The sequence below is a fragment of the Nuphar pumila genome, chromosome 4 (genome assembly GCF_984573655.1).
Source record: "Nuphar pumila chromosome 4, dmNupPumi1.hap1.1, whole genome shotgun sequence".
NCBI classification, from domain to species: domain Eukaryota; kingdom Viridiplantae; phylum Streptophyta; class Magnoliopsida; order Nymphaeales; family Nymphaeaceae; genus Nuphar; species Nuphar pumila.
This window is the reverse complement of record NC_143252.1, coordinates 124,840,329-124,868,278: the sequence shown is the minus strand read 5'-3', so window position 1 is coordinate 124,868,278 and position 27,950 is coordinate 124,840,329. Positions and strand designations below refer to the sequence as shown.

The 27,950-nt window shown below is 36.6% G+C and overlaps 1 protein-coding gene across 1 annotated transcript; it reads left to right on the top strand.

The window, feature by feature from the left end:
• The first annotated feature begins 43 nt into the window (after window positions 1-43).
• Window positions 44-27,849, top strand: LOC149840923 (uncharacterized). Its single transcript, XM_090003463.1, has 4 exons — window positions 44-577; window positions 1,787-2,145; window positions 26,491-26,531; window positions 26,628-27,849. Exons 1-4 carry the CDS (start codon window positions 549-551, stop codon window positions 27,264-27,266), a joined length of 1,068 nt encoding a protein of 355 aa, XP_089859589.1. The 5' UTR covers window positions 44-548; the 3' UTR covers window positions 27,267-27,849.
• Window positions 27,850-27,950: the final 101 nt, after the last annotated feature.

Here is a 27,950-nt window from a genome sequence, read left to right as displayed (position 1 = left end):
CCTTAAACCCGTCATGCTTTTTCATGATACCGCTGATATAGTAACACAAATCACTGCATAAGCAAGGAGTTGGTTAATTTAGCAACTAATCTCTCACTTAGTCATTACTGCAAAGACATCAAAGACTGGACGGCAAGAAGGCCAAGTAATACAATGACAGGGGTCTATCATAAATAAATCAATATCACTTAAAGGCTTGATATTTCTAAATTTACTTATCAAATGATTATTTTGTTTATTTTTCTGTTGAAGTTACCAAAACCACCAAATTTGAAACCAAACAATCCCCAAAAGCCCAAACACCCCGGAAAAAGTAAAAAGAAAAAACCATCACCACTCACTACTATAGAAAAAGCAAAAGAAGAGGAGGGGCTTCATTTCTCAAGACTACCTTTCCGTTCTTCCTTTCTCACTTCAGTAGAGGATTTTCTCGGGTTCCCAGGGTGGGAGAGAAAGACATCATTAAGGCTTTCTTCTTCTCTCCGTTCCCGTTTCCAGTAATTTTCACCGTTCTTGAAGTGTAGAACAACCGAGAATCCTTCTTCGGGATGACCGAATCGACCCTCACATTTCATCTGTAAGAATTATTTTTTTCCATCCATTTTTTTACAGTTTTTCTGGATTTTCTCTTACTTAGGATTACTAAAAAAAGAGAAGAAGAGGGATTGCTGGGTACTGATGGGTTTTCTACTTCGTAAACGAAGAATCGAAATCTCTAGAAAAATCCTTCTTTTACCCAAATTCTGAGCCATTTTGGTGCGTGGATTCTGTGTTTTGGTATAGGGTTTTGAGTGATTTGTTTTTAATCTCATTAGAACCCTTGTTCGTATCGGATATAAGTTTGATGATAGTTGTGAAGATTTCTCTTTTTTTCATGTGGTTTATTGATTTTGTTTCTTTGTCGGTTGTTATATTTGACGGCGTTCGGTTTCAAGGGAATTGGTCTTGCATTCGTGTTATCTGTTCCCTTTTGTACTTGTTTTGGGTTGAATTGCAAGTGATTATCTTTGCATCCGAGGGTTGAATCAACATAATATGTTTCACTTGTGTTATGATGTATTTTCTTCTTTTGGACCCAATTTATTTATGCTTTTCTGCGACAGAATTCACTTTCTAATTGATAGAAGGGAAGCGTCATGACATATGTGGCTATTGATTGACGATCACCATTCATCGGGGTTTTAAGTTAAATGAATTTTGGGTGGTACTATCAGGATATCAATATTAGATATTGGAGGTTGATGTATAGACAAAATGATGTTCGTTGAGGGGAGCTGGCAGTTGTTGGTGCTCATTTGATCTTTTATTTTATTGCCATCTGGTGGGTGAATCCCTTATATCTTTGCAAGAGTAGCCTGGAAAAGATTTCGAAATCTGCCGGAAGGATACTTGATGCTGTTTGGTTTCAAGAAACCATCTATTTAAGAAACTTGAATGACGGACGTTAGTGGCTTTGTTAAATTTAGGGCAATGCGTTAGTTTTGTGGTGCTGTTTCCTTTTGATAGTTGTCTGATTCTTTTCCCTGTATCTTATGTCTTCATGATACTACTTTTGGGGAGGATTTGATTCTGGCAGCAAGTACCTTCTGTGATTAATTAATTGTGGTGCAAATTTTTGCTGATGAAATTGCAGAACCATAATAAACTAGCATTGGTGATCCATTTGTTATGAAGAGTTTATGAGCTATCCATCTTTCGGGCTGGAAAGTACTTGTAGAGTCTGCTAGATTTGACAAAGTTTCACCGAAATAGCTAAGACGGGTTCACTTTGTTGTGTGGCTGCAAGGCCACATGGATCCAATTCAGGAAGCCGAGAGTGGTCCTTAGCTCCAAATGAACCTTATTGGCGAACAAACTCGAGCTTTTCACCTCCATTGTCAAGTGGGTGGGATCCAAGGTTTCATTTGGAAGGGCTGTCGCATAGTTCCTATGGTGGCGTGCAGCTTTATGGGTCTTCACCGTCTTCAAACAGTAAAGAAAGCAGAGGCTGGGTGAGAAATGACCAGTTTCCCAGTTGCCAGTATTCTACATCTGATGGCATCTTCTCCTGTTTTAGCAGCCCATCTGACAGCATTCAGACCCAGCAATGGACTCCACCCATGGAGGGAGTCAACCACAATGATCTTGCATCAACTGCAGTACAAGGTGTGTTATAATTAATCCAGCATTTACTTTTATGGTAGATAAATGTGACTGTTTTAAGGTTTTTAAATAGCTTGTTTGTTGTCTCATCACTCTCACATTTGGGTATGAATTCTTGTTGTTTATGCTATGCATTGTTACTATGTTTCTTTCTGACAGAACCATGCTTATCTATTTTATACTTATTCATGGATATTTGCTATCTGGCACATCCTTTCACATCATGTTCATGCCTACACCCACACCCACTCTCACCCACCCACCTACAAACGTGCAAGCATGCATGTTCACACACCCTGCACATCCTTCACCGTCTGACATTCATGTTGATATAGAAATGCACATGCACATGCACATACACACACACGTAGTCCCTAAAAAGTTTTAAATACATGACAGTAAAGATGACATGATGAGTCTAGATATGTTAGCACTGCCTTATTTATATCTTTGTATGCACAGTCCCTGCTCATTTCAAATCATTGACTGCTTGTTTTCCATTTCAACATGCATAGACATCCAAATTTGTGTTTAAAACACCGATGCATTTGTTTAATAGCTTTTCTAATAGTCATTAGCAGTTTTTCATTTACTAATCATCAAAAGCTTATTTGGCAATTGAACTTTATATTTTCCTATTTTATTGAAAAAATCAATGGGCAATGTTGAAACATTGTTTTCATTGAAAAAATGTCGAGGCATTGGATCAGAGTCGATAGTTGACTAATTGGTGGAACCTGTGCAATCAAGCATAGGTGGTAGTGGTAGCAAGATTGGCAGAAAAAAAGTGGAGGAAACCATTGCTATCTATAATGATGTATGTAAAGCAAACCTGAACTCCCACGACATGTCACCATTCATGGTATGTTGTGTTTCTCCTCCTAAAGAGAATATTTTGGGGATAGGGTCTATCTCGATCTAGATTCTAATAGAATCTAGAACCAGTCATCCATATGTCACTCTTTGCATCCTTTGCATGAAATGATTTGCTTTCTAGGTTGTATCCACTTTTCTGTTGGTTATCCTTCAACTTTTCTTCAAATACCAAACACGACAAAACCCATGGCGTGGGTTTTGGGCATTTTCCTTGAAGTCTCCTTAAGAGGACTTTCCTCGATCCATATTCAATGCTAGTTCTGTAATACATTTCATTTTCTGGATCCTATTCTTATACTATTGCATGTGAGAATCAGTTAAGTTGGTTATCGTTGTATCAATCCCCTCATCTTTCTATTTAAGCTCTAGATCTAATAGTCACTCACTTGGTCCCTGAGGGGCCAGATTGTTGCGCCCCTTTTCATGTGTGCCAGATGGTGTAATCAAACACCAGACAAAAGTGAAAAGAACTGTTGCATCCCTTTTGCCTCACAAGAATCCCCATTTTTTGGGACAAAAGAATCACACCCCTAGGGGTGCAACTCTGTTGTATCCACTTTTCTGTTGGTTATCCTTCAACTTTTCTTCAAATACCAAACACGACAAAACCCATGGCGTGGGTTTTGGGCATTTTCCTTGAAGTCTCCTTAAGAGGACTTTCCTCGATCCATATTCAATGCTAGTTCTGTAATACATTTCATTTTCTGGATCCTATTCTTATACTATTGCATGTGAGAATCAGTTAAGTTGGTTATCGTTGTATCAATTCCCTCATCTTTCTATTTAAGCTCTAGATCTAATAGTCACTCACTTGGTCCCTGAGGGGCCAGATTGTTGCGCCCCTTTTCATGTGTGCCAGATGGTGTAATCAAACACCAGACAAAAGTGAAAAGAACTGTTGCATCCCTTTTGCCTCACAAGAATCCCCATTTTTTGGGACAAAAGAATCACACCCCTAGGGGTGCAACTCTGTTGACCTGGAGACACTAGGATGGGTGTCTCATCACATATGTTTTGCACATCAAACATTCTATCGGTAGCAATGTGACAATGCAGAAGAATAGGAGACAAAAGGGATCTTCCTTCATTTTGCATCAAGAAGTTCTGGGAAATGAGTTATAAGGATATTTTCTGTTGTCTAGTGTTACTCTATTGCCTGAGACAGTCTTTAACTGACTGTTGGTAATCTTTGTACTGGGTCCCTCTCTTCTTCTTTAAGCTTTGGGTTGAAATAACAACTAATCTGTTGCCGCGTTCATCATAAAGACCACATTTTATAATGAGGTCTTGTTTCAGACTCCTACTGGAGTTCCAGCATGAGAGTTCTGGATGATCCTGCATAGGTGGTTTAGGAAAATATCTACACTGAAAACATATCAGCTCAATACTAAGTTTGTGGATGTCAAAAGTGTTAACTGTAATCTAATGGATAGAATCCAATACGCATGCAAGAACACACTTTCAATCATGTAGAATACTTGATTGAGTCACCGATCCACCCACACAAGGGTCTAAAGAATTGTTATTGCATATATACTCATAAAAATGAGTTGAGTTTACAAGGGCTGATAAGGCCTATTTATAATACATTGAAGAGCTATAGGGTGCAGCTCCATATGACTGTTGGGGCTGCACCCAACGGTCACATGTGTGACTGTTGGGGCAGCTCCAAACAGCTATATGGAGTTGTCCCTTTCACAGTCAGTCAAGAAAGACTGTGTAAAAAGCAGAAATACAGTGCAGAAATAAAGGACTGTAAAAAGCAGAAATAAAGTACATAGAAAAGATAAAAATGTCAGCCCATTAGGAGCTGATGCCTATTAGGTAAAAGGACCAAAATACCCCTGCTGGGTATTTGGCTTTACAATGGAATATATACATATACATACGTATATGTATATCATATCTTAACACCCCCTCAAACTCATGGTACAACTACCAAGAGTTTGCCAAGTAGGAAGTGAAATCTGGGTGACGGTAACGTTTTGGTGAAGAAATCCGCAAGTTGATATTCTGATGGAACATAAGGCAAAGTGAGTCTTCCGCAGGAATTCTTCGCGAACGTAGTGGCAATCCATCTCAATGTGTTTCGTCCTCTCATGAAATGTATGATTGCTTGCAATGTACACAGCGCTCTTGTTGTCACAACACAATTTTGAAGGTTCTGTGGTATGAACCCCCAAGTCTTCAAGAAGTTGTCTCAGCCATACTAACTCAGATGTAGTGGTTGCCATAGCACAATACTCAACTTCAGTGGAAGAAAGTGACACCTTCTTTTGGTTTTTGCATCGTCATGAAATTAGAAAGTCACCTACAAATACACATAAACTAGTTGTTGAGCGTCTATCATTGGCATCTCCTCCCCAATCAGAATAGGCAATGACTTCTAATGAGGAGGATGATGATAAAAACAAGCCAATATTAATAGATTTTTTAATATATCTAACTATTCTCATTACAACACTTATATGCACTGTAGTGGGAATATGCTGAAATTGACTAGCAAAATGAATAGCATGAGATATATTAGGACGAGTGATAGAAAGATAAGACAAAGCCCCAATCATCTGTCTGTAGGGGGTTGGATCTTGCAAGGGCTTTCCATCATCTATCTTTATTTTGACATTTATGACTTCCGGAGTATCGACTAATTTTTCATCCGAAAGTCCTGATCTTTCAATGATCTCTGCTGTATATTTAGTCTATGATAAAAAATAACCACGATGTGAGTAAACAACTTTTATTCTAAGAAAATATCGTAAAAAACCAAGATCTGTCATATCAAAGTTGGTTTTAAGCACATCTTCGATATGGTTAACTCCCTGCTTATTATCTCCTGTGATTATCATATAATCTACGTACAATAGTAGAATCACCATTCATGCATTAGAAGACTTAACAAACAATGCAGTATCAGTAAACCAAGATTTAAAATGGAGTTGTGTCATCACATCACTGAACCTATCATACCAAGCTTTTGGAGCTTGCTTTAGGCCATACAAGGCCTTACGTAATCAGAGAGTTTTTTCATGTGCTAAAGTTAAGCCAGGTGGAGGATCCATGTGCACTTCTCCATTTAGATTACCATTTAAAAAGGCATTCTTAACGTCCATTTGAAATATAAACCATTTTCTTTCGATGCTACAACAATGCGGGTTCTAACCGTAGTCATGTGAGCAACAGGGGCAAATGTCTCATCATAGTCAATCTCATATTCTTGACTATATCCCTTAGCCACTAATCTAGCCTTATTATCTTTCTAATGTTTCATCGTACTTGGTTTTTACCTTGTAAACCCATTTGCATCCTATAGTTTTTCTTCCTTTAGGTAATATTTGAATCTCTCAAGTTTTTGCTCTTTCTAATGCTTGCAACTCGTCATTCATAACCTTAATCCATTCATGACGATGTTTAGCCTCATGATATGATTGAGGTTCAGAATACGAGTGAATGACCATTAGGCAAGGTCTATACCTTGGTTCAAAAGAATCATATGATACAAATCTACTAGGAGCTTTTGAAATTCTTATAGATTTTCTAAGGATAGAAGGATCTTCTTCTTGGTTTTGGGAGTATCTTTCTAGTGCACATGGTGGGTGACCTTCAGTACGTCGAGCATAGGTTTGTAAATTATTGTTAGATATGTCTACACTATCAATACTCCTACTCACATTCTCATTTGCCTCATGTATGTCTTGGCACTCATAAATATTTTCACTATTATCATTGACTAGGTCAAAGAGGAACGAATAATCACAACTTTCTTGGATATTATCTTTGATAAACCCATTTTCATTTTCAAGAAACATAACATTTCTAGAAACATATAATTTGTTTCTTTCAATGTCATAGCACCTATATCCTTTTTGGTTTTCGGCATAACTCAAAAACGCACAAGGAATGACTTTAGGGGAGAGTTTATCATTTTTGTTGGTAAGAACAAAGCATTTGCACCCAAAGATCCTCAACCTTTTGTAATCGGGAGACGTTTTTCAAAGTTTTTCAATAGAAAAAATATTTTTAATATTTTTTGAAGGCATTCTATTTATCAAATAGACCGTCATAAGGGAGGCTTCGGCCCAAAAATCTTTTGGAACATTTTTAGATACTAGAAGTGTTCTAGTGGTTTTAATAATGTGTCTATGCTTTCTTTCGGCAAGACCATTTTGTTGAGGGGTGTATGAACACGATTTTGGTGTATAATCCCATTCAAGCCAAGATAGTTTTCAAATTCTTTTGACACAAATTCTCTCCCGGAACCAGTTCTAAAGATTTGAATATTGGTTTTGAATTGATTTTTTATATAATTATGGATTTTTTTAAAACAATTAAACACTTTCGATTCGTGTTTTAAAAAGAATATACAAGAGTGTCTGCTATAATCGTCCACAAATACAACATAATAATAAACGTCTCTTTTGGATATGACTGGTGTGGGACCCCATACATTCGAATGCACTAATTCAAATGGATTCTTAGTTATAAGATGTCTTGTTCCTAAAGGTAAAGACTTCATTTTGTCAAGAATGCAATCTTCACATACAAAATTTTTCCTTTTACAATTTGAAAGAAATGAAAAGAGTTGTAATTTGTTCACACTAGGATGTCTTAGTCTTTTGTGCCAAATTTTTATATCTTTCTTTTCTACAAAATTACAAAACGTTGTTTGACAATTCTAGATTGTCCATAACATAGAGGTCTCCTCTTCTATGGCCTTGCCCCATCGGCTTCTCTCACTGGAGATCCTGTATTAGAAAATTATTAGATAAGAAAACTATTTTGCAATCATAGTCCGCAATTTGAGAAACCGATAAGAGGTTTAAATTTAATTTTGGTACTATAATATTTGGTACGTGAAAGATAGGTGTTTTTTAATAAATACCAAAACTTTTGATTTTCAAAGATGTGCCATCGACAGTTGAAACATAAGAATCATTTGAGTTAAATTTGTTGTTGGTTAATATGGACTCATTAGGAGTCCTATGAAATAAAGCACCAGAGTCTAGGATCCAAGATGTCTTACCATGGTTGTCACTTGTTGATATGGCCACTCCCGAACATGAAGGAGATTGAGCTTTAAGCATAGGTTGCAATGCCTTCATTAATTGAGCTAAAGAGAGCGAACCGATGTACTTGGAGTCGTCCATTTCACTCCTTTCAACCGAAGCTACTCTTTTGTCTTCTTTATAGTCCTCCTTATTTCTTTTGGGACAAAAAATGCTTGATGTGTCTCGGTTCATAGCAATGGTAGCAAATAATTTTTCACCTTTTTTTGAATCATGATCACTCTTTTCATAGTTGGGGTTTCTACCATTCTCATTTCTTACAAAATGAGGTGGTTTATAACTCTTCGTATGATTTTCGGGCTTTGACATAACAAGCACAGATTCTTCATCCTTAGAAGTGGATGGTCTTTTCAATCTATTTTCTTTCATAGTTAATTCTTCAAGGGTTTCAACTATGGAAGGAACCCCTTCTCTATGAAGAAAAGCGGATTTAGTTCTTTCAAATTCGGCCTAAGCCCATTTATGAATTGATAAAAATGCTTTGCTTTGCTTTGATTTTCGCAGAGCTCAACATCTTGTGGGCAATGCCACTTTGGTTCAAGAAGAGCTAATTCATCTCATAAGAGAGAGAGTGCATTATAGTACTCTCTTATGCTCATCTTCCCTTGAGTCATCGTCCTTACTTTATTTTGGACATTACATATATGCTCAATATCCTTAAGACCATACATGTCTTTAAGGTATTTTCATACATCACTAGCGAAACCAAACTTCGCTAAACTAGAACATTTATGAATGTCCACACTATTGATGAGCCATCCAATAATTTTGGAATGACTCATCCTCCATTCCTTCTATCTTTTCTCATATTTGGAAGCAACTTTAGTCCATATTTTATGTTTAACTATGGATGCCTACATCAAATAGTTAGTATCATTTAGGCGTACGGGAATGAAGAGTATTACTTCCCTCTTATTTTCCATTTACAACGAGTGAAAATGAAAGAGAAAGGAGAAAGAATGCAATACAAGACTTTTTTTTTGGAGATGGTCCGCTTCCCAATGCAACAATCGAGTTTTTGATGTGTTGTGCCACCAAGTCCATGATCCTCCTCTTGATCATGATCTCTTTTTCAACAAATGCCCTTAGGAACACCAAAGCTTTGATACCATGTAATCAAATGGATAGAATCCAATAGGCATGCAAGAACACACTTTCAATCATTGAGTCACAGGTCCACCCACACAAGGGTATAAAGAATTGTTATTGCATATATACTCATAAAAATGAGTTGAGTTTACAAGGGCTGATAAGGCCTATTTATAATACATTGAAGAGCTATAGGGTGCAGCTCCATATGAGTGTTGGGGCTGCACCCAACGGTCACATGTGTGACTGTTGGGGTAGCTCCAAACAGCTATATGGAGTTGTCTCTTTCACAGTCAGTCAAGAAAGACTGTAAAAAGCAGAAATACAGTGCAGAAATAAAGGACTGTAAAAAGCAGAAATAAAGTACATAGAAAAGATAAAAATGTCAGCCCATTAGGAGCTGATGCCTATTAGGTAAAAAGACCGAAATACCCCTGCTGGGTATTTGGGTTTACAGTGGAATATATACATATACATACGTATATGTATATCATATCTTAACAGTAACTCTAATGATATCAGAATGAGACACTATATAGATACACTTGGTATGATACAATAGCCCTACAAAATTAGGACATGGGAATACAACAGGATCCTAATCACAAAGCACACATAAATTCATGTTCAATATTTTGTCATCATCTTGAAAAGATGTTCATCATGAAAAGATGTTCATCATGTTGTGATCGTTGCTGCCTAGTCATCTAATGTGCCTCGAGTAGGTGTCATATCAAAGGTTGTGGTACTTCTAATTATGTTGTCCATGGGCCAAGTCTTTTGCCCGCTCTATCATCACCTAGACCAGGATATTCAGTAGTATGTATGGAACACCCTAGGATATTCAGGAGACACTCATGCGATGATCCTTAAATTAAAGAAGGCTATTTATAGCCTTAAGCTGGCGTCGAGATCATGGTTTGATACTTTAACATTGTCATTTATTGGTTTGCCTTTCTAAGGAGCCAATCTGATTACTCCCTTTTTGTTCATTATGGTAGATTTGATATGACTATGGCACTTGTATATGTGAATGACATAATCATCACAGGATGCTATGCCGTCAAAATCAAAGAGTTGAATATCCTGGATAAAAAATTTAACATGGACTTCGGCCTTCTTAGATTCTTCTTTGGCCTGTAGGTGGACCAGCAAAAGGACTCTTTGATGTTAATGCAACAAAAGGATGCATTGGATATTCTAAAACAGAATGGAACGATTGATTCACTGCAAGCTGGTGGAGACTCCCATGTTGCTGACAAACAACAACAACAACAACAACTACTACACCTTCATCCCAAAACAATTGGGGTCGGCGATATGAACCAACAAAGAAAATCAGTCTGGGTCTACCACATGAATCCTTCTCCAATCATTTCTATCCAATGCTATGTCACACAGACTCGGCTAAGGAGGTGTCGCACCCGAGTCGACACGCCCCGACACGGGTGCGGCTTCGGACATGGCCCGGACTCGGTCAACGAGTCGAGGCCGAGTCCGTCCTTGTTTTGGACTCGGTCAACATTGACCGAGTCTAATTTTGTCCATTTTTAGGGTAAAAAACAAAAAAAAAATGATCTTTTTATATACAACAACAACAACAACAACTACGCCTTCATCCCAAAACCATTGGGGTCAGCGATATGAACCAAAAAAGAAATTCATTTGGGGTCTTCCACATGAATCCTTTTCCTCCAATCATTTCTATCCAATGCCATGTCCTCGGTGAGGTTCAAAGCATTCATATCTTTTCCTTTAAAACTTTCCCTTCAATCTTTTTATATATTTAAAAAATATATATATATATATATATATATATATATATATATATATAGCATGAGTATTAAACATAAGCCCCAGAAAAAAAAAAATCTGAGGGGCGCTGCCCCCTACGGGCCCCTCGCCAGGGGCGCCCCCCCTAGACCCCTGCCCGTTGACCCCCCGTTCTGATAGGGCAAAAGTACAATTTGCAAAGTTTATAAAAACACTCATGCTGGTGCCAAACTTTATAAGACAATATCCACGTATATGCACACAGGATATATATATATATATATATATATAGCCGAGTCCCCGTGTCCAAATTTTTTAAAATTGCGCCGCACCTGTGTCGCACCCGCACCCATGTGACATAGATCCAATGCCATGTCCTCGGTGAGGTTCAAAGCATTCATATCCTTTCCTATCATCTCCCATGTTGCTGACAAAAATGGATGAAAATAGTCCTGCTACACTAACTTATTTAATTTTCTAACTTATAAAGTTTGTAGACAGAAATAACCGTATGAACAAAACAATACAACCACAAGCTATGTCACATAGGTGCGGGTACGGGTGCCGATGCGGCGATGTGGCACTTTAAAAAAACTTGGGTGCGGGGGTGCGAAGAGGATATATATATAATTTTAAATAGTTTTAAGTTAACACTGTGTATTTGTGTGCATTTATGTATTTATATATATAATATAGATAAAAATGGACTTGATTAGGGTTAATTGAATCTACTTTTGGATAGAAATGGACCTCAGTGTGGTTGACTTCACCTAACACAAAGGAAGCCGTGTCCAAGTGTCGCACCCGCATGGGTGCGGGTGCGACGCGGGTGCGGTGCTCTGTTAGTAAAGTCTGTGTGACATAGACCACAAGTATTATACAAGATTAGTGATACAAGGAATGTATATTTCCTCACTTCTCTTCAAACTTGGCATGATACCGAGGAATCATCCTAAGTTTGGAGAGAAATATTTTGAAACAAGGAGACTCTTGGTGACACATCACCTACTTGCTCCCTTGAATCGCTGTGCTCTAGTGATATGATTTCATCTTTATATGTTTTCCTTGTAAAATGACAATCTACCTCAATATGCTTAGCACCAAGGTTGTCAGACTAGGAAGCGGAAAACGATATGGGAAGCGGAAGCGAGAAGCGATGCATTTTAAAATGTATAAGAAGCAGGAAGTGAGGAATAAAAAAAAAGAAATATAAGAATTGAATGGAAATCAAAATGAAACACAATAAAAACTAAAATAAAAGTGACTAATATTAAATTTTATGATTTTTTAGTTTAAAAATTAAATTTTTGACAAAATCCAAAAATGATGACTAGCAATTTAGAGAAAACACATGGAAGTGAGTGAGAAGAGTGAGAGAAAATACATAAAAAATATGAAAAGTTGAGTAAGAGAACATATAAGAATAATGAAGCGTGTGGAAAGCATAGGAAAAGCATAGGAGAATCATGGTTCTCATCAAGTTTCGAAAGTGAGGAGTATCGCTCTTCCGAAGCGAGTTTCCTACCTATCTAAGAAGCTTCCGATAACTTTGCTTAGGATACATGAAATGCAGGACTCTGCAATGCAAATTAAAGTTGTAAGTATCGTATCGTTACCCGTATCTGTCGGGCCCAAAATAAGATTTGTATCGTATTGTAAAAAATCATAATTTTTTGATAAAAAAATTCAAAAAACAATAAAAAAATAATAAAAAATAATAAAAACCTAGCAAAAATTCTAAAAAAATCATAACATATAAAAATGATGAATTGTATAAAATACAATAATAAAATCACATATGATGCATTTATGTCTCTATGAGCTACAAAATATGTCGCAAGAACAATGCAAAATATTAAATATCTTATAATTAAAAACATGCCACAAGACTCATACTTTCATATGACATAAACAAAAATATTATGCCAATAGATGCACTGAATTTTCAGTCGGTTTTCACTCATTACTTGATTGCCCCATTGTCATGTCGAATCATCGAATGCCATCTTTGTTGGAGTAATGTGAAGCCTGATTTCTACATTGATATAAATATTTAATTTTTGTGGATCCAACTTCACGGTAAGTTGGCAAGGGGTTGCAGGGAGATGCCTACCGAGGCAATGTTTTGTAGGGTAGCTTTGTAATTTTACTCATAATAAAGATTTTTGACCTTAACCCACTTCATTGAGTGGAAAAATAGTGGAAATGCACTTTTACTTTAGCAAACCGCAAAAGCCCTCTTCCTTGCACACAAATCGACCCCGAAATTGCACTCACGATTCCTATGGTGCGTGGATACCTCTCTAATGACTTATACACAAATGAGGGAGTTGTCCCTCGAGAGGTCTTTAAAACCCAAAACTGAAAAATTACTATTTAACCAACTTTTTAAGTGTGCCCTCAAGAGGTCTTTAAAAACATAATTTTTGACAGACCTGAATAGGTCTCACATTAAAAAAAATAATAATTGAAAACTTAAGATAGTCCTTGAATAGGTCTCTATGTTAGAAAAGAATAATATTAAATGAAAACCTTGAATAGGTCTCAAAGTGTTTTTTTTCTCAAAACTAATTCAATATCAGACCTTGGATTGGTTTCACGTGTTTGAAAATAGATCAATAACAGACCTAGGAAGTCAATCACGTTAAAAAAAAACTAACGTGATGAATTAAAACTGCAGTACCCATCACCTTACCTTACAAAAATAAAGAAAAAGAATAATGCTCACATAAGCAAATAATGTTGTTTCATAAAATGATTACATGCTTCGACAAACATTGTTGTTTCATAAAATGATAGCACGCTTAAACAAACTTTGTTGTTTCAAAATTAACCATTATGCATATAAAATCTTTCTCAAAGCTTGATGGCATGAAACAAAAATGAAACATGCTGAAGCCTGAAACCAACCTTTAGTTTTAGGGGAAATGTTGCTCCAAACTCTGCTAGGCCGAGTGGGTATTCCCGGAAGCCTGGAGGTCGCTCTCTCCCACGGCCGAGTGGGATGGAGAGATAGAGTGAGAGGAGAGTAACATACCTGAAGATCTTCATCGCCGGTCGGTGGAGGTCACTGGAAGTCCTGGAGGTCACTAGACGTCAGTGGCCGAAATCTTGAGAGAGAGAGGGAGGAGTCAGATGCAATGGTGAAAGAAAAAACCCTAACCCTTACGAGTTTTGTTTTTTCATGAGTTTTTTAAAATCTTCATTTTGCCCTTATTAAAAAAAAAATCTTTTACTTTTTTTGGTAAAAAAGGTTAAAAAAGGGCAAACTTGTCTATTAAGCAAATCACCACCCTTTAAAGGAGTATGTGTTTCCATTTAAAGGGAAACACATACCCCTTTAAAGGAAAACACACTTATTTTAATTGTGCGCTTTCCTGCATGTTTTAGAAGCGTCGCGTTTCGCGCTTCCGAAGTGCGTCTCAGAGAAGCGCACTTTCCCTGGTGTATAGGCATTTTCGGTAACTCTGAAAAATACCTCCTTACTTTTTTATCCATCTTCTCCGTTCCATATATATTGAATGATGCTTGTATCGTTCCTTTTCCTCTACCTCCTGTATCCATTTTTCTTTTTTTTTAAGCATCATCTTGGTGGCTTAAAAAGGGTACACTAATTGCATAAGAATCACTTATTGTCTTCCTCTTCTCATATTCATCTTATATTTTCTTGTACTGTCTTCGTATTGCCTCATCAACTCTTTTGCATCCTAAAATGTCATATCTTGATATCTTCAACAAATGAGCCTTAACTCTTGTGTAAGACCTAACATAATCTCTCTCGCAAAGTTTGCATCAAAATCTCTTGTTTCCACCACCTTCAGTTTTTTCAAGCTTATCCACATGTGCCCATAGTGACTCCCTATCGTCACATGATGTAGTTAACAAAGAATCAATACTCCCACTACCACTACCAACAACACTAGTAGCAGAACTTGCATGTGGGGATGAGGATGATGCAAGTCTTTTCCTTTTATCTGTCATTTTCGTCCTTAAAAAAAATATTATATTAAAATAAAATTCATATCAGAAGGGTTGAGTTCGACAACCCAAGGTGCTGGGAATCGAACCCAGCCTAACAGGGTTGGGTTCAACTGAGCTGATCTTGACGGTTAGTCGGGTCGGGGCAAGGAGTTGTGCCTGACAGAGCAGGTAGAGGGAGAGCTGGCAGGGTTTGACCGAGTGGTCTTTACCTCTAGTCAGACTCGGTGCACCCAAGCCGGCTCGGGGTGCTGGACCGAATCAGATTGTGCTCAGTCTTAGTCGGGCCCAACTCGAGACAACAACAACAGAAGTTGTTGCTGCTCGAGCACAACAAGGGGAGATGGTTCGACAGTCTCGTCGAGCAGGCCCGGGCTGCTGGACCGAATCACACTGAGATCGACCTTAGTCGGGTTGTGCTCGGTTCGGCTCGACTCGAGATGACAACAACAAAAGCTGTTGCTGCTCAAACACAATAAGGGTGGCTCGATAGTCGGGTCGTGTCGTGCCCAGGCCCACACTGGTGCAGGATCGAGCTGGCTCGGTCCACCAACAAGAGCAAGGGAGAGGGGGCGGAGTAGGGCTCGAGGCGGTGAACCTGGCCACCACCGTCACAGGTGGCCGAGTTGTGCCCTACCTGCCTCTAGCAGAGGCAGAGAGGAAGAAAAGAGGGCGTCGGGGGCGTGGCCTCAAGAAGAAGAGGAGGAGGTTGGGGAGAGAGAGATATGCAGAGGGGAGAGAGAGGGAGGGCAGAGGTTTAGTCGAGAAGAGCGAGAGAGACGGAGAGAGAGAGAGAGAGAGAGAGAGAGAGAGAGAGAGAGAGAGAGAGAGAGAGAGAGAGAGAGATACTTGCAGTCACCGCACCAGAGGAGATGGGTTGGGTTGAAGACGACTCAGAGGAGAAGGGGAGGCGTCGGGGGGGGGGATTTTTTGCCCTAATCCCCCGCCTAGCCCCTCATTTCATCATGTTTTTTTAGAGTCCAGATTTGGACTGTTATGACCCTGGGTATGTAACGACCCTAACTCATCCCCATTGAAAAGTGTAGTTTTTTTAAAAACAATTGCAGAAACCATACCCAGAGATCTGAGGCATTTCAGACATAATCGCAATCCACACCAGAAGGGATCTTATATTAACCATCAACTAACTAAAATAACTTTATTTATCAATAACTAGAGTTTGAGAACATTATTCAAATGAATATCAAATAAAACAGAGTCACACTGTCCCAAAGCAAAACGTCAAAGCGGTCACGCAGTCCTCGTAGGCTCTCTAAGGCAGTTGATCTCATCACTGGGCTTTAGAGGTTGTGAAAAAGATAAAGAACACGAAGTCAGAATCATAGATTGTATATACGAATTCTTCTAACAATTCAAATAGGCAAGAAAAACATAAATCAAATTTATGTAATATTTTTAGAGGAATACAACTACAACACTTCCAATATTCAAATAATCATTCATGCATTTAAGAACAATTATCATGCAACAACAATATATCATATGTGAAAGAACATGTAAGGATGCATGAACTAATGCATAACAGTAAATATGCATGATATCAATGCACATGCATGAGTAACTTATTAAGTTATCAGAGTTGCTTTTATATGCATGTCCTTATTAAATACACACAAATTTAGTTTCACTTTTTATTAAAACCCGTGGATACTCAAAACGGGCACAACAATTCTCCGAAGTTCAAGTTAGGTTCTCAGTTGTAGCTTAACACACAATTTTTATTTTATTACTAGGTTCTACACTTGGCCCTCGACCGACATCAGTAATCAATACCATCGATCGAAACATTAGAAATCAATATCTAATGTCGAGACATAACAATAGTTGTATCTACAACACTATCATCATGAAAAGTGGCAGAAAACTTCCTAAAATCGTGTCTGGGAGGTGAACTACTTAATTGGGTTCAGGGACACAATCGCACACAGAGTTTTAGTATCCTCATGGTTCTCTAAAACCGAAATATAGGATTCTCACATTGTAGAAGGGACACGCAGAAAGAAACATTAATTACATTACATTGTTTATTTCTTTTTATCAAAAGAAATATTCATTACACAATATTCGTTTTGCAAATCAATATGCAAAATGCAACACGGGACCGCCTATTACAATATGGAACAATGCAATTAATTCAAAAATTCAATAAATATCAAATGAATTTTTTGCAATGCATATAACAAAACTTAGAGCAACACCTGCTCGTGGCCCATCTGACCTACACTAGTTCACATCTGACGACTGGTGCATCATATGCAAAAACCACAGTGAACATGTGATCACACAATTATCCAAACATGTCTACAAATGTACTATGCAAAAACCACAGTGAACATGTGATTACACAATTATCCAAACATGTCTACAAATGTACATTCACTCACATACAATACGAATGTACATGAATAAACAAATTACATATGCATATAAACACATGCTTGCAATAAACATTTTTATTTTCATCATTCATCCCATGCATAATATGCAAACGTGTACGTGATGATGCTAATGCAACAACAATGTAAATTACAGAATTCACATGTTCACTAGCTGCATATGCATGTAAATAAAATATTAAATTTCATAAGCATGTGTAATCAACAACTCTTTCTACCATTTCGGGCAAGCTCGGGGTACAACACATACCCACTGAGCCCAAAGAGGGATAACACTGGTAGTCACATGAAAATATTCATAATAGTCCAATAATAAAAATGCATAATCTGGACATGGACAGACACACAAATCTGAATATTAGACATGTATAAATCTAAACATTCAGCATGTATAAATCTAAACATAAGCATGAGCATTTAACATATGTGAATCTGGATATTTAACATTCATACACACGAACATGTAAATCTAGACATTTGACATGCATACACATGAACATGTAAATCTGGACATACTCATGAAGATGTAAATCTGAACATACACATAAACATGTAAATCTGGACATTTAATATATGTATATTTTTTTTTGAAAACTGCCCAGCCGATGCAGTCGGCTGGGCTCATCAGCTTGAGAATCTGCCCACTCGACTGCAAGTCGGCTGTCGGCTGGGGCTTAACAGAATATGACACTGCCCAGCCGACTTGCAATCGGCTGGGGCTTAACAGATTATAAATCTGCCCGGCCGACGGGGCTCATCAAAAGCCCCACAGCATATATATATATATATATATATATATATATATATATATATATATATATATATATATATATATATATATATATATGCTGTGGCAGACCCAGTTTGGGTCGAATCTGGCCCAGCATTAAATAGTTAAATTCATATGTAATTCATGGTTAACAATGGTTCAGACTGTAATGAGAAAAACTCATACTTGACCTGTACTTAAGCTCCCTATTCAGATCAATGTATTCGTGTTTTAACAAGACTAGTTTAGACAAATAAAGTCTATGGTTTATCACATACTAAAACCAAGAACTTAATGTGTATTCAAACCCAACTGATATGTTTCTCAAAACACACATATGTGAAATTCAGAGCCAGGTTTAGTTAAGCAAAACAAACTCATACTTAATAAAATCGAATGTCGATTCTTTTCAAGATAAATAAAAACTCAGATTTTCGTTATAGACGAGCCTCCAAATCACAAGGTTTAAAACACATCATGATGTCAAACCTGATTGGGACGGGTCTGGTTTCATTCCAGAATCCCATCAGAAACTTGGGCAACCCGAGTTTTAATGCTGATCAATCAGCTTGGCATGAAACCCATTCAGCCAGGCCCAACACATACTTCTATCTAGGGGTGGCAAAATCTGACCCGACCCGCCAACCCGCTTCTTAGCCGGGTTAGGGTTTGGCTTAAACGGGTTCGTGTCGTAAACAGGTCGACCCGCCTAACCCGTTTATTAAACGGGTCGTGTTCGTGTTAGGGGTATGCCAACCCGTTTGACCTGTTTAATAAACGGGTTAGGCGGGCGGGTCAACCCGTTTACACGAACCCGTCAACCCTCAACCCGTTTATATATATATATATATATATATATATATATATATATATATTAAATTATCTAACCCTAACTCCTAACTTTACACTTTAGTCACCCATCTAACTCCTTCCTACCCAGCCGCAACCGAGAGCGCGAGACCTCTCCTCTCCAGTGGTGGTGTGCACCTCTGCGATTATCATGTCTATGTTATCGGGTCGACCCGTTTAATAAACGGGCCGTCGTGTCGTGTAATCGTGTCATGTTGACCTGACCCGATTATTAAACGGGTTAACCGTGTCGTGTCGGGTTACCCGTTTAATAATTGGGTCGTGTTTGTGTTTGCCACATCCGACCCGTTTAATAAACGGGTCGTGTTTGTGTTGAGGTATTCTGACCCGCCGACCCGACCCGATTGCCACCCCTACTTCTATCAAACCAAAAATCAGTATGACTATAAACTGAAAAGGAAGACAGATTTGTAACCCATACATACGCTTGATCATCAAAAATTTTGTGCACGAACTAATGGCAGTAAAAAGAAAAAATATCTGATCTAGACCAGATCTACACCCATGTGAATATCGGCAGATCTGTCCATGTGTATATCCGGACAGATCTGTTCGGTACTGCCGGACATATCTGTCCAGATCTGTCCACCTGTACATATGGAGATCCGAACTTAAGAACATGTACAATATATTATTGTCTTTTTTTATGCACGTATCGATTTTTCATAAGTTCAACATGTGAAACTGAATCAGATTCATGGATTCCTTCAAAAATATCACATAAATCTGATTTAGGCTCTTTTTCTCCATTCGAATCAAAAGAAAAAACTCTTACCTTAGTTGGAATTAGAAAAAGATCGGAGAAATCGTTAGATGATCGGAGGAGATAGATCTTCCTTTTCCTTTTTTTCTTCTTTTCTCTCTCCTTTCCCACGAGCTCTCTCTCTCTCTCTTTATCTTTCTTTCTTTCATCCTTTTTTTTTTGAAATTTTATAATGGGGAGGCCCTCTAGAGGGTGACGCCCCCCTCCCCTATGAAATCCCATATGGGCTGGAGATAGAGCTTTACCATATGGTTGTCTATCTCCAACCTCCTTTCCCAGTCCCATTCAAAGATTTTTGTTGACTTTTTCAACTTCTTTCTTTTTCTTTTTTATCTTCTATATTTATTTTATTTTTTTTTCTAATTATCTATTGGGTTCTTCTAGAGGCAATTGCTATAACAAAACAGATTTTTGGAATTAATTATTATTTAATATTTAAATAATTATTTATTAAATAAGAAATATTCAGAAAGTTCCAGAGGGTGTCCTATCCCTCTAGGAGTCTTCTTAACTTTAAAATTCTTTAATTTAAACCTGTATTTTAAATGTAAAGCTTTAATTTCGTTGGATCTGGATTTAAGATCCAAATCCATATCCAAAATCCATATAGGTCTTGAATTGGATCATATCTTAATTAAAATGGGTCTTAGACTGAGTCCAGATCCATATTAACTTGGATCATATGGATCGCATCCAGTCCTATCTAACCCAGACCCGGTCCCATCGAGGTGGGCCTTTTATGAAAAAAAAGATTTTCGGGCCAACCATAGCCCAAATTCAGAAAAACAAAATATCGTTGAACTCAGAATTTTAAGGCGCATCTAACTATATATAACTTAAATTTTGCCTCTGAATTTTGCATGGTTTTAAAAGTCGAAAATAAAAGTTTTTATTATATCTTGTTTGGATCGTTTAGGTCTTGTCAATGAGACCTGGGCCAAGCTCAGACTCAATTGACGCCACCTAAAGTCGAGCATTTATCTATTTCTCTACAATACTTAGCCAAAATTTCAAGTCTCTGAATTTAACTAAGTGTAAAAACACACAATATTACAAGGTACGTTGACCACACCCAATGTCGGTTTGACTGCATTGGGTGTTGCACCCGCACTCGAGTCGCGTCGCGTTGACGTGGGTGCGGTACCCTGCTAGTCGAATCCCTGTGACATACTATCTCACAAGAACAATGCAAAACATTAAATATCTTGCAATTAAGAACATGCCACACAACTCATACTTTCATATTACATAAACAAAGATATTATAGCAATAGTTGCACTTGATTTTTGATCGGTTTTCACTCATTACTTGAGTGCCCAATTGCCATGTCGGATCGGAGCTTGATTTCTACCTTGATATAAATCTCTATTTTTCACGTATCCAACTTCATAGTAAGCTGGTTGGTGTAAGTTTTATGAAATGAATTTTAAAAAAATATTTTTTGATAAAAACGGTTTTGTGAAAGCCAGACACCAAATAATAAAAACCTGCTCACACTAGGGTGAGATCTGGGTCGAACTCAGGAAACCGGAGAAAACTTTGTATTCCACACGATAACATGCTTTATTGCCTTTAAAATAAAAATAAATGAAAATAACTAATTATTACAATGTGTTATCCTCTTGTAAAGGGCTCAAAAAGATAATAAATGGTTTTATTACAAACCCAAATTAATGAATTAATAGCCTAATCTAAAAGAAAAGAGAAAAAGGTCTTCAGTGCTTGAGCTCTAGTCCCTTTGATGCCTCTGCTTTACTTGAATCTTAGAGTTATTATTAAAGGTTTTTAGTTTTTCACTCTTAAAAGGTTTTGGCTCTGTTGAGGGCTCAAAGGTCCTTTTGTGAGAACCTTTTGGGGACCTTAGAGGGCGCTTCAAGGGTACTTTTGAGGGCCTACCACACGTCCATTCACTTCCCTGCAAAATAAAAACACAAAACCAAAACCAAGTAAAACTAGTCAAAAATTTAATGTTAGTTTGATAAAAAATCACAAAATAAGAATCCTGATAACCTATAACAAACTATCATAGAACAAACTAAATCATTAAAAGACAAAATGACAAACTAACTAAATAAATAAACTAACTTATAACAAACTAATAACAAATTAACTAAAAGACAAAAACTAATAACAAACTAAAGTAAACTAGCAAGAACCATATGCTCTACGGATTTTCAGACTTAACTAATAAAACTAAAAAGAATAAAAAGTAACCTAAGCAATCTATCTAACTTAATCAAGAATCAAATAGAATAATAAAAGCAAAAATCAGCTATTATTTTGACTAACTATGCATGATAAATAAAAATAAAACTAAAGTAAATGACGTGAATTAAACTTGATCTGGGCTAACTTAATTAATCACAACTACTCTAAACTACAGCAAAACATGAATGAATTAAAATATTCTAGTATATTCTAAGAAATCCGATAATTAAATTGCAACTAAATCAGCTAAATTAGAAACACTATGCACGATTTCTAATAAGAAAAAAAATAATTAATTTCTAACTAAGAACTGAAATCAAAATTCTGGAACAAAAAGACAGCGATTTAACTAATTAAAAGCAGGAAATTAACTTATTCTGAATTGCTGAAATAAAAAGAATTAAAATAATCAATTAATCTACCTATCAATTAACCTATGCTATTAAAATTAATTTAAACTATTTTAACATGCTGAAAAATTACAAAAACATGATTCAACCAAACAAGAACTAATCTATTAACAAGAAATAAGTGGAACTATTACTGACAATTAAAAAGAATCAAGAAAACTACATAAACTCTAAATTGGCTATTTTAGAAATATACTAAATTAAATTTAATTAATATCAAAAATAAAAAAGCTTAATCGCAACTAAATCTAACCTAGATCTAACATGAACTGAATTAAAAATTACTAAAATATCAAAAATACTCTATGCTAAATATATCAATTTGAGTAAAATAATATTAATCTACATGAAAATCGGTTAAACTAAATTAAGCTATTTTATATATTTTTTTTCTTTTTATTTGCAGATGATAAAATTAAAACTCATTTAAACTACATGCAATGAATATGTAGAAAATAAATTAAAGTATATGCAATGGTGAAACATGATGCATGTATTCTATGAAAGAAATAATAACTAATCTATATAGTAAACTATGGAGAGACGGGAGAGAAGAAGCAAACCTACGATTTACCTCCGATGGAGGGGTTGAGAAGAAGAACGCCTCCGGACTGCACGTAACTCCGACGATGGGGACAAGAAGAAGCCGGCAAAAGTAAGGATTAGAAATAAGATGAAACAAGGAGGGAAAGAAGAACCGAGGGAGGAACATGCCAAGAGTGAAATGGGGGAAGAAGAGAAGAGAGGGAGGGAGACAGAGCTGCGTGAAATCCAAGGGGAAAGACACCCCCCTCTGTTGAAATAATACTATTTATATTGAAAACATTAGGTTAAAACTAAAATTTCTAAAAAGTCTAACTAAATTTCAGAAATTCTAAAAACTTCTCTCCTCTAAAAACATGTTTCATAAAAACAACTTCTAAACCAACTAGAATATTAAATAACAATTCTTAAACTAATTAAACTACCAATTAAAAAGTTCTAAAATAATCAAAACACTGAAAAACGTAGGGAAGAGCCTGAAATATGCAATTTTATCTTTATTTTGAATTTAAAGCAGTTTCTCGAAAACATTGATAAGAGTGAGTTTTTAATGCAATTTTTTGACGGATCATGCATAAAAATATATGTATAAAATGCAAAATATATGCATGATCACTAGCAAGGGATTGCAGCAAAAATTTTTTTTGAGGTTTACTTTGTAATTTTACTCGTAATAAAGATTTTTTACTTTGACCCACTTCTTTGGGTGAAAAAATGGTGAAAATGCACTTTTACTTTAGCAAACCGCAAAAGTTCTCTCTCTTGCACATGAATTTTCCTCCAAATCGCTCTAACAAGTCCTAATGTGCGTGAATACCTAATGACTTCTACACAAATGAGGGAGTCTGCTCTCAAGAGGTCTTTAAAATCAAAACTTGAAAAATTATAATTCAGCCCTTTTTTTAAGTGTGTTGACCTTTTAGCGTAATGCATAGCATATCGATATTCCTTATAGTAACAATATGTACCATACCGTACCAAACGATACAGTACAATACATATAACATTGCTATAAATAACAAGAGTATGCATTTTTCTTGAGTAGATGATACAAATAGGGTTGGATCACGACGATATCTCTGTGCAAATTCTAGTGAGTTAACAACTGAACTGAAATTCTCAAATTCTATGTTAACCAGGACATGCTAAATTCTATGGAGATTATTTGGCTATGGAGTCTTCTCAAAGACATGGGTGTTGCCATCTCTATACCTTTGAAGATGTGCCGCGACAATAAAAGTACTATCTATATTGCGAGTAACCACACATTCCACGAATGAACAAAACATATGGAGATGGACTGCCATTATGTAAGAGAAGAATACTTGAGAAGAACAATTGAAATGCCTTATGTCACTTCTGAATGTCAGTCGGCGGGCTTTTTTATTAAGGCCTTACCGTCACCTCGGTTTATGTCTTTTCTTGGCAAACTTTCGGTTATCGCACCATAAGTTTGAGGGGGAGTGTTGATATATATATATATATATATATATATATATATATATATATATATATATATATATATACCATAGTCACAAATATCGATGATATTTTCAAAATATCGCAATATTATCGTTGTATTTTCGGCAAATGATATGATAGGTAAAAGATCACAATATTTTGAAAATGTCACCAATTTGTTAATATTGCGATATTATCATGATATTCTCATGATAATATCACAATATTATCAATTATTGTTATTTTTTTTATTTATTATCTACATCTTAAATGTGTTTTCTTCTTTATTTTGCATTTTTTACTTATTTCTTTTATTATAATTTATTTTATTATCTAAACATGATATTTTCTTATTTTTTTGTTATTTTTATATATTTTTTATTTTTTTATCAAGATTTTTCGAGATTTATCACCAAACCTATAATATCGTGAGAAATAGCCTCACCAAGATATAACCAAGACCGATATTTGTAACTGATATATGCATATATATATATCATGTTTATTGAGTTGTAATAGTTTATGTCCTCTAGGGCTTTTTAGTCTTTTTGGACATTTGTAATAGGTCCTACCATTAGGAGCAGATTTGACTTTTTTTTGTCCTTTTAGGTTTGACTAGGGGCTCTATGGTCTTTTGACCATAGAAACGTTTTGAGCATCCCAACTGCTCTTTTGGGAACTCCCTTGGCTCTTTTTTACTCTATGTCACCTGGGTACGGGTACGGGTACAACACGACAATTCCAAAAAATGTGGGTACAGGGACATGGCTAAATATATACTGAAAAATATATGTTATATATCTAAAATATATATTATGTATCTAAATTTACTTAAAATATATATTATATATTTAAAATATAATACATAATATAATATAATATAGGACATGACAAATGTCGTGTCTAGGTACCAGTACCCATGTCGACACATGTTGACACGGGTACAGCACCCAAGGTGCCGTGTCACGGTAACATAGCTTGTACTCTATTAAGGGAATCCCTTGTCCCTATTTGTTTTCAATGTTTTTCTTAAGCATTTTCTATATAATAAAAGATTATTATTTTTTAGTGCTTGTGTTCTTTTGTGTATGCCCATTAGTGGCTATAGTAATATCTTGTATTTGCCATTGATTAGCTTGTGAATTGTCCCTTTGTGGGCTTGTGCTTGTCCATTCACTTTTCTCTTTTGGTTCTTGTATGCCTTTGGTGGATTTCTTGTATTCTTCTTGTTTCCATTACAAAATGCACACACCCAACTCTTCAAGGGAGAAGCAACCACTGAAATCTGCAAAATTTCAGCCAAAATATAATTTCTCATTCATTGATCTAATGGCTCTTGACATAGTAATTTATAGACTCCAAACCATAATTAGAACTCTTAACCTTAAATCTCCATAACATCATGATTCTCATATAAACCTAAACTAGTTAGGAAACTCTTTGATCTTAGCCCATAATGGATGCTTATCTCGACCCAAGCTCCAACATTAAATCTAAAACCAAAATCCAAAAATTCAAATGAATCAATGGGGATCAAATTAAATATCCAAACCAACTAATATGACCTAAAACAGGACCCCATAAATCTACGTAACATTAGACCTGATTCTAAACAGTATGTATGAAGTATTGGATCCAGACATCCTTCATTTTTTGGGTGATTGTCGTTCACTATATAATTTATGATTTTTTAAGTAGCTCAGGCTTCTGGTCAATGAGCTTCATCCTCCTTATATCTATGCTGCTGATGCATGCACTTTATGTGGACCTTGACTGAACAAATATTTGTGCTATATTTGTATTTGCTGTGTTTTAAGCAAGAGCTTATTGCATGAACTTTAAAACAACACAAACAAAACTTAAGGGTCGACTAATTGATGCCCAACTATCTTGTATGAGAATGTGGAGTATTTGCATACTCGTACACTATTAACTTGGATAGGTTGCAAATATATGGTCCTTGGAGAAAAACTTAAAAAATAATTATATTGTATAAGAGAAACTATAACCGGCATCAGTTCAAATTTAAGTTTCTTTCGAACATCTGTTAAATGTTATACTTTTGGTGAATGTTTTTTTGTTTTAATTATTGGTGGCTCTCTAATCTTAACATTATTTCTTACAGAACCAGCATTGGAGCCCTTCTCATTTCCTCGTTCTATGGAGGTGATCATTCCTTATTTTCCCCCATTTTTTGTCTGGCTCTAGATGATTATGACCATCTTTTTGAATGCCTCTATTGATGGCCTCATTTGCTTGCAGGGGTCCCTTGGGCTTGGAACTTCAACAGTGCCATACAGCTTTGGTTCAACATCTTCTCATTCAGATGCTAACGAGTCTGACCACATGCCCAAATCACAAAGCCACTTCTTGCACCGGAACTTCTCAAGTCACTGTTTTATGTCAAAACCCATCCACCCTCTTTCCTTCCCTAGCCAAAGTTCTGAAAAAAAAATGCAGATTTCAGCTTCTTCCAGTAGTATTAATGACAGCTTAATAACACCTAATATAAACAGTTTTCATTCTGACCCAAAGTCCTTCAGAGTATTTTCTGAACTTCAGCCAGTGCAAGTTTCCTCAAATCTGAGTGCTAATTCTCAGCGTGAAGGCCTTTTGTGGAGTAGCTCAAGCAGTATTGATTTCACTAATGCCTCTGATCAGTTTGACCTGGAATACCCTGCTTTTTCACGCAATGTGTCTGAGGCCCTGAATTGTGGAATATGTGAGAGATTGATGTCTCAGAGATCACCATGGAGTTCTCATCGAATAGTGAGAAGTGGCGATATGCCAGTTGCAGGGGTTCTTTCCTGTTGTCATGTTTATCACGTGGAGTGCCTAGAACAGACCACCCCTATGATCCAAAAGCATGATCCTCCATGCCCTCTTTGCTCAAAGTCATAAGAATGGACAATGCCTGTCCCAGATCAACGGATGTTAGCTACAAGGTTGAAGAGTGGATTTCCCAAGCTTAAATCAACCATTGAAGATGTTGAAGCAACAACATCAAAACCTTGGAGCTGTGGGCAATGGGGTGATTGTGTTGAGGGGACGACCCAAGCATCACTGCATGGTAACTTATCTTTTCTGAATAGGCACCGTCGCAAGCAGCAGCCTTTGATGGGGGGAAGTTCTAGCAAGGATTTGTCAGAATCAGATATCTTGAGGAAAAGTGGCTCGCATTCTTTCCAATTGTTCAAGGGCCAGAGGTCTACGGATCATTCTGTTACTATTGGGTGCTCAAGTTCAACATTGACTGCTCAATCTTTGAAGAGATGGTGAAGTTTAAACTGTGCAAGTCACTACAATTTTCTGCTTTTTTCTTTTTTACTCTCTTTAAATGCTTCCTTACAAATCGCTGTGAGTGCCATTCAGTATATGGAGATTGTGACTTTTGACTTTGCGCCCTGATTTCATGTACCTGTCAAAGAAACCTGGTTAGGAAGGTCATCTTCACATTATCTACGGATTTATCATGTCGTTACTAGTTTGGATTCAAGTGCCTGCATCTTGACTTATATATATGCAGGTGTTGGTCTTGTGCAAATTATAACATCTTAATTAATGACATAGCAGCAAATTTTCAGT

What these genes read in the sequence shown, in the direction of transcription:
- LOC149840923 (XM_090003463.1), top strand. Translation starts at nt 549, where the DNA reads ATGACCGAATCGACCCTCACATTTCATCT. An exon ending in TGCATCAACTGCAGTACAAG is followed by an intron (nt 2,146 to 26,490) that starts GTGTGTTATAAT and finishes TATTTCTTACAG; the next exon opens with AACCAGCATTGGAGCCCTTC. An exon ending in CATTTCCTCGTTCTATGGAG is followed by an intron (nt 26,532 to 26,627) that starts GTGATCATTCCT and finishes ATTTGCTTGCAG; the next exon opens with GGGTCCCTTGGGCTTGGAAC.